This window comes from Mycetomoellerius zeteki, unplaced genomic scaffold (assembly GCF_001594055.1).
Source record: "Mycetomoellerius zeteki isolate Tzet28-1 unplaced genomic scaffold, Tzet1.0 scaffold999, whole genome shotgun sequence".
NCBI classification, from domain to species: Eukaryota; Metazoa; Arthropoda; class Insecta; order Hymenoptera; family Formicidae; genus Mycetomoellerius; species Mycetomoellerius zeteki.
The window spans coordinates 19005-26979 of NW_017258042.1; the positions used below are offsets into that span (position 1 = coordinate 19005).

General features: G+C 39.2%; 1 protein-coding gene across 1 annotated transcript in view; it reads left to right on the forward strand.

The window, feature by feature from the left end:
• The first annotated feature begins 4060 nt into the window (after nt 1-4060).
• Nucleotides 4061-7975, forward strand: part of LOC108731062 (uncharacterized) — a 5247-nt gene continuing 1332 nt past the window's right edge. The window contains exon 1 of the mRNA XM_018461118.1: nt 4061-7928. Coding sequence (XP_018316620.1) covers nt 4061-7928 — 3868 coding nt within the window. The remainder of the gene's footprint in view (nt 7929-7975) is intronic.

Sequence of the window (7975 nt, forward strand, 5' to 3'; positions counted from 1 at the left end):
ATTCAAAAATCTGAAAAATTTCTTATAATTTCACATCGGATCGTTATGAGAAATTATGATATTTTTTATTAATTGTTGAGAAAAAGTATGAGAAAATATTCGAAAATCTGAGAAATGTCTCATAATTTCACATAATTTCTCAAAAATTATGTATATGAGAAATTATAAGAAAAATTTTTACCAAGGACTGTATAGACCTCGTATCACCGCCTTCGTTTTAATTGGCCTTAACTCGACTGTAGTTAATGATAAACTGGTTTCTGATAAATTGGTTACTGATGGTATCTGATTGATTACTGATGGCTAAACTGGTACAAATTAAGTACTCTTACGCTTAGGAATAATGACTGAAGACCCGTGAGTCTTCTTTCACTGACTGGTAACGAGCAACAGGCGGTCGTTCTCGCATGCTTTATGGTCCATGCCTGGAAAGGAGGTATATACTAGTGCTAATTTTGTTTTCTTATCTCCTACATGTTTTCCATTATCTTAGTAGTGAGCTGATATTTTCATACAAACCACGAAGATTTAACGCGGTTTATCTCACGTCTGCGATATGTGTGGGACTCAAACACGTGATGATATAGTTGTTAATTGTTGCTGGTGTAAAAATGTCAAGCATCGAGTTGAACCACTCAATATCCACACGAACAACTCGATTTATTCAAGTCGGTCAATATTCAGAAGTGATGCTCCCCCAAAGACTGCGGTTTTTTTTCAGTAATGAATGAAACTAGTGATAAAAAGATATGTACACAATGTTTTAAAAAAGGGATTGTGGTTTTTGAAAAAAATTTTATTTCAAAAACGAATAAAACAGTTTTATTTTTTATTTGATAAATGTATACTTTAGGTTACACCTCACCGATTTGAGTGTCCTTTAGATATGTTGTAGGGGAGAATGTCCTGAGTGATTTCCCGTAAGAATTAAGTGGGGGACGGCATTGATTTAAGAGATATAGTAAATTAAAGTTTCATAACGTATAGAGGATGACATTCGTATAAGAAGTATATTACGAATGGTGAAGTTTGTATATGCCGTAATAATCTCTTGAAGAATGTAAACGAAGTCAGAAAATCACAGAAAATCGCAGGCATTTTGTAAACAGTAGACGTAGTTCTTACAGTTCGTTAACAGCTTTCAATATGCGATTATACGAATTTCCAAATCTAGTTAATGATAAGAATAAATGATAGTTCTCGTTTCGCGTTATAAAGTGTATATGTGGAGGCAGTACCCTGCGGGGGGCGGCACCGCCTCCAAAAAATATAACCTAACCGAACTTATTTTAGGATTAGGTGGCTCTCGCTTTGCGTATACTTTACAACGCAAAACGGACCACCCAAACGTATTGCCTCCATGCATATGTTTTCTAACGTGAAACGAAGTCCATTCCTTCTCCTACTTACCAAGGGGCGCGCAACTTTTTACGCGAAGAAAGGTCCATCCCACGTCCCCTCCCTACCTAGGAGCGTACAACTTATCACGCGTTCAAAAATAAAATTGCCTTATTCGCGTGTTTGAAATAGAATTTTTTCCCACAAAACCCACAAGCCTCCTCTTAAAACATGGCTTTATAGGGGAACCTGGGGTATAATGGTTATAGTTAGATTTTTTCAAGTTTTAAACATATTAAAGATAAATAAATCAACTTTGTTATATATTATATTAAAATATTTTTTGAAGTATTTACTATAAGGAAAACTTAAGTTTTACCGCAAAAGTATAGATTAACAGGACGAAATTATTGTTTTGTGAGAGTGTGTCGTAACCTCACTATGTCATTTATGCAGGGCATAATGGGGCACCACAGAAAACTTGTCTATTTTTAAAAAATTAATTGAACATTGCTTAAAAGTGACTTAGAACATATAATATAAGTAAAAATACATTGTTGCACTTTTAATTTTTAATTTTTTATTAATAATTGTATATGTGATGCTGAGTGATATATTATACACAAGGTATACTGTTATTATATTGAACATAAATAAAAATGTGTTTAAGAAGATAACACAAATAAAATAATTCTCATCATTTTTATCTACACTTGCACATGAATCATAAACTCATTTTAAACATAAAATAACACCAGTGCACCATTATGCCTCGAAGTACATAAATTTACTTTAGATAATATAAAATATCACAGATAATCAATATATTTGTATAGATTTTACTAAAGTAACAAGAAAAGATTATATAATAAGATAAATGTACTTATGACAATAAAAAATAGAATTTTGTTATTGCTTACCTTATGCGAACATACCAAAGAATCTGTAACTTATTCGTGGACAGTAAAGCGAACACATTAAACAATTTTTAGCAATTTTCAGGTAAAAATAATATGACAACTAATAATAATATATAATAAGATATATCTAACAGTAACTATTGTCTGACAATTCATTACATATTAGCATATCTGTAAAAAGATATCGAGTACATCCTATTATACCCCATGGTTTCATTATACCCCAGGTTCCCCTACATGTCTTTTTATAACAACTAGTTTTATTCATTACTGAAGAAAAAACCGCAGTTTTTGACGGAGTACTATTTCTGAAAATTTACCTTCAAGTCTTATCCGCCAGAATCCACTAACGTTAAATATAGAAGAGTTAGAAACATAGGCAATGGGAATTTTGTCTTCGCTTTTTTTATTGGATAGGCAAAGCGTATCTCAAAAGATATATTCACTTTTATGTCAATCTTTGTTTCTACTAAAAAAGGGAATTTATCAGCTAGAGTCTTAATCGTGTTCTTTCGGCGAATAATGAGGACAACAAGCACACAATGCGTCAAAGGGATTTATTGCATTTTGAAGCGGATAGTTTCGGTTCTTTTAGAATACGTACGATATGGAGTAATCTCGTCTATGAACGTTTCAAAGCTGTGACTTTGCAAAAGTTTTTAATAATTCAGCGAATTTATTCAAATGTGACACATTAGTAAACTAATCTTTGATTGCTACTGCAATCAAAAAGAGAATAACATACATTTTTAGCTACAAGACACGTAATTCATTAACAAATCTATCATATTGTTATTAAGAAGATTTAATTACTTCCTGTTGTACGTCACTACTTCACATTTAACATCTTAAAGGTCAATTTACGTCAAGACTGTTGCATAGTGGTATCGCAATGGAGTATAGGGGGCGCGGCAACGACAACAACGACAACGGTGGATATGGAAAGAGGACGACTCTCGAACGACAATGTATTATTGTATTGCATCACACACAAGTTGAGATATTAAATACACTTAGATTTATAATAACCGCAAGTGTAGTTATTTGGCGCGAAACATAACATTTGGCAACGAGTATTTTGATCGTGCGAAAACCCACAACTAAAGGCAATCTAACACGTGCCTGTGAGGTTAAAAAACCACGATGCCAATTGGAAAGATATTAGAATTCAACCCAAATACAGATGATTTTGAATCATGGGCAGGAGTCTCTCCTCACAAATTATTTATTAGCAAATGAGATTGATGAAGCCAGTGGAGATACAAATACAAAAAGGAAGGCAATAGCAATCTTATTATCATCAATCGGCGTGTCAACGTATTGTAAGATATTTCGATAATCAAGCATTATAATATTCGTCCGTCGATGTGAACATACGAGACATCTATTTATCGCGACCGTTACCACAGCTATCAAACGTATGGATAGTAGTACTTGTAATCGCTCTGTGCGGCGCCTCGGGCCGGAGCCGAACAGTCAAAAACCGGAGCACGGACGGCGCCGACGACGGTTTGTCGCAGTCACGCGAGTTTTGAATATCGTTCGATATTACCCTTAAGCTCACCGTCGCTTTTGTACGTTTAGATTCAAGTCTAATCTTTTGTGTTAAAATAAAGGTTACTTCTGTTGAGTGAAAGAAGAAGAAGTTTAGGCCTGACAGTCATTTGAATTATCTTCTCTCCTTCCCTATTATTATTACTATCCCAGAAATTTGTCCCTTCGGCTCAAGCGTTTTGAAGTCGTTAATTCTAACGGATGCGATTTGGAAATTGACTGTTATCATAAGGCAGTCTTACAGCTTGATGAAACTCAGAAGTGGGATACGGCTCAGTACCCCTCAAGGGATTCGGCTTATTACCCCTCAAGGACAGAAATCGAGTGTGGGAAGTAAGATTAGTTCGGTTTCGCGTGAATTAAATTCGGTGCGGAAAATCGACGCTATGGATCGGGCATCTTTAGACACCATGTCAATCGATGAGTTGCAAGAGGAAGCACAGAAGTACCATTTGCCTTTGAGTGAGGATCCGAAGGTACTTATAGATACGATCATGTCGTATCATGAGGCAGCGAACTCAGGAGCAAGAAGTCGGCAAGCGACTTCCACTGCGCAAAAAGTAAGCGACTCCAGTTCTAAGTCAGCTAAGCCCGCTGTTACCAGGCAAATTACAACGGACGCGACATCCTTAGTGAGTGCAATCTCAGGACCACTGCGGGATATGCAGCGGCAAATCTTGGAATCTCAGCAACAGCAACAGGAGCTGCTCCAGCAGATGCTCGCAGTCATGACGAGTCGGAGCGTAGTAAGGGAAACGGTCGTAGAAGAACGACCGGTGCCGGAGGCACGATCCCCAGAGAGCCGTGCTTCATCTGGAGGAACCACGGTTGCATCAATGCCGTATTCGCACTCAATTAATTTGCTGGCATCTCAAATCCCTGAATACGGTGGCCAAGAAAATGAGAACGTCGAGCTCTGGATTCGACGAATAGAACAGGTAGCACGAATGCATCGAGTTCCCGATGATGTAATCTTGCTAGCGGCATCTTCAAGGTTAGTGAAATTAGCCAAGCGGTGGTATGACCTAGGCTTTGGACCTATGATTGAGTCGTGGAACGGCTTTAAGAAAGCAGTCACTAGACGCTTCCAAAGGAAGATTCTTTACCACGTAGCTTTACAGAAAGTGGAAGCACGTCGGTGGAATGCTGTGAAAGAGTCTTTCATGGAATATGCCATGGAGAAGTTAACCCTCATGCATAATTTAAACTTAGCAGAAGATAGCGCAATACATCTTCTCATAAGCGGCATTGGAAATAGAGCGCTTAGAGAGATCGCTATTTCTTTGAATCACGAAACGGTTGATTCGTTTCTGGAAGCCATGCGACGGGTAGCCTCCGTGTCAATGGAAGCCGATAAGAGACTCCCCGGTGGTTGGAAGGGAGCCAAGGCGAAAGAAGCAACGACGGAGAAGGCGAACCAGTCGTCCAAGACGCCGGACAAGGACGAGATTACCTGCCATTACTGCAAGAAGACAGGACACGTCAGAGCGAATTGCTACAAGCTGCAGCGGAAGGAGCAAGCGCAGTCGTCATCAGTCAAGGCATCATCTACAGGGAATCTGCCGTCAACGACCCCCGTAGCAGCCGTAGAGGTAACGGAGGAAGACACCACGATTGCCCTTGTACAACCTGAAACCGGTAGGAACATTCAAATCGAAAGTTTGTCAGTAGAGGTTAACGCCATAAACAATAGCAAATGTCATTTGAAGGCATTGATAGACACGGGTAGCCCGGTCTCCTTTGTGAAATCATTTGTATACGATAGTTTTTTCGCGCCAGACGAAAGGTCACTTGAGAAACCGCGTTGTACTTACCGAGCGTTAAATAATGTCCCGGTAGAAATCCGAGGAACGTTGAAAACGGATATCTGTCTCGAGCAATTACCGTCACAAGTATTCGAAATAAATTTACATGTTTTACGAGAGGATACTCTCGTCACTGATTTTATTATTGGACGCGATTTTCTAAACGCGCACAAGATTACCGCGACGTATAGCCCGCCAGAAAACGATCAAAGCGCGCGAGAATTTCCGGTGGCGTTGCTAAGGTTATTAGCGGTAGTAGAGGAGGACACTCCCGAGGGAGCCCCTCTCGACATTGAAACAGATTTCGGCATAGAAACCACCAATAAGGTGCAAGAATTGTTAGTGGAGGTCGAGAAAACCCCCGTAAATGTAATCGACGATAATTACTCTGTAAAAGTGTGTCTCAAGGACCACACACATTTTACGTATGCACCGCGACGTTTTGCATATAGCGAAAGACTAGAAATAAGGAAAATAATTCAGGATCTTCTGGACCGCGGTATAATTCGGAAAAGTACGTCTCCGTACTGTGCACGCGTAGTACCTGTACGGAAGAAGGACGGTCGGATGCGTCTATGCGTGGACCTACGACCCCTTAACGAAAGAGTATTGAAACAGCATTTTCCTTTTCCTGTGATTGAGGATTGCATTGCGCTGTTAGGAGATAAAAAGGTATTTTCCTTGCTCGATCTTCGGAATGGTTTCCACCAAATACAGGTGGACGAAGATCACGCAAAGTATTTCTCATTTGGAACCCCGGATGGGCAATATGAATATGTTCGTTTACCCTTTGGATTTTGTGAATCACCTGCCGAGTTTCAAAAACGTATAGTAAATATTTTACAGTCTTTCATTGACGAAGACAAAGTTATCGTATATATAGACGATATAATGATAGCGTCGAAATCAATTGACGAAAATTTAAGTACACTAAAAGAAGTTCTGCTTACTTTGAAAAGTTATAATTTTGAATTGAATTTAGCTAAATGCAAATTCCTCAAGCGCAAAATCGAATATTTGGGGTACATTGTGTCGCATAATAGTATTTCGATTGGCGCGCGCCACGTAAAGGCCATAGAAGAGTTTCCCCGGCCACGAAATGTAAAAGAAGTCCAACGGTTTTTGGGATTAATGAACTTTTTCCGAAAATTCATTAAGGATTTTGCCGTCAAGTCAAAACCGCTCCGCAATCTCACGAGAAAAGCAGTAGTTTTCAATTTTGATAGCGATTGCGCAGAAGCTTTCGAAAAAATGAAAAAAGAATTGACCTCACGACCAATTTTAAGCATCTATAATCCGCACGCCGAGACCCAACTCCATACGGACGCAAGTCGGAATGGACTCGGTGCGATTTTATTTCAGAAACAGGCTTCAGGGGAAATGAAACCGATAGCATATTTCAGTCAAGCCTTAAATCAGGCGGAGAGAAACTATCATAGCTTCGAATTGGAAATGCTCGCGATCGTACGGTCAATAGAAAGATTTCACATTTATCTTCACGGTATTCTCTTTACGGTTATCACAGATTGTAACGCGCTAGTGCACGCGGTAAATAAGGTAAGTTTAAACCCAAGAATCGCTCGATGGACTCTATCGTTACAGAACTATAATTTTAAACTGACACATCGAGCCGGCGATAAAATGGTTCATGTAGACGCTTTAAGTCGCGCAATAAACTACATAGGCTCGCTATCTCTCGAACGAGAATTAGAAATTAAGCAATTGTGCGACCCTGTATTCAAGGTCATAGCGCACGATCTTGAATACAAGGAAGATAAAAAGTTTAAATTAATTGATGGGTTAGTTTATCGGAAAGATAATGACCGGTCACGTTTCGCAGTACCCGAATCAATGGTTACCAATATAATAAGAGTATATCATGACGAATCAGCTCATTGTGGAATCGAGAAAACCCTTCAAGGGGTATCGGGTACCTATTGGTTTCCATCGATGAGGAGAAGAATTGTCGATCACATTGACAATTGCATTACATGCGTCATAGTGAATTCGTCGTCGCACGCACGCGAAGGCGAGATGCAAGCAGTCCCGACAATCAATGAGTCATTTAAGGTCTTACATTTAGATCATTTCGGCCCACTTCAGCAAACTAAAGAAGGCTTCAAGTTCATTCTGGTGATCGTAGACGCATTTACGCGCTTTACGTGGCTTTTCCCCACGAAATCTACGAGCACAAAAGAAATAGTTACGAGCCTCAAGTTCTTATTTACTAGCTTTGGACCAAGCAAAGAAGTTGTGACAGATAGAGGAACTGCTTTCACCTCGAACGAATTTCGCGATTTCACTAAGAAAAGTTGCATATATCATCGGCAAGTAGCGGTAGCCTCGCCCTGGGCAAAC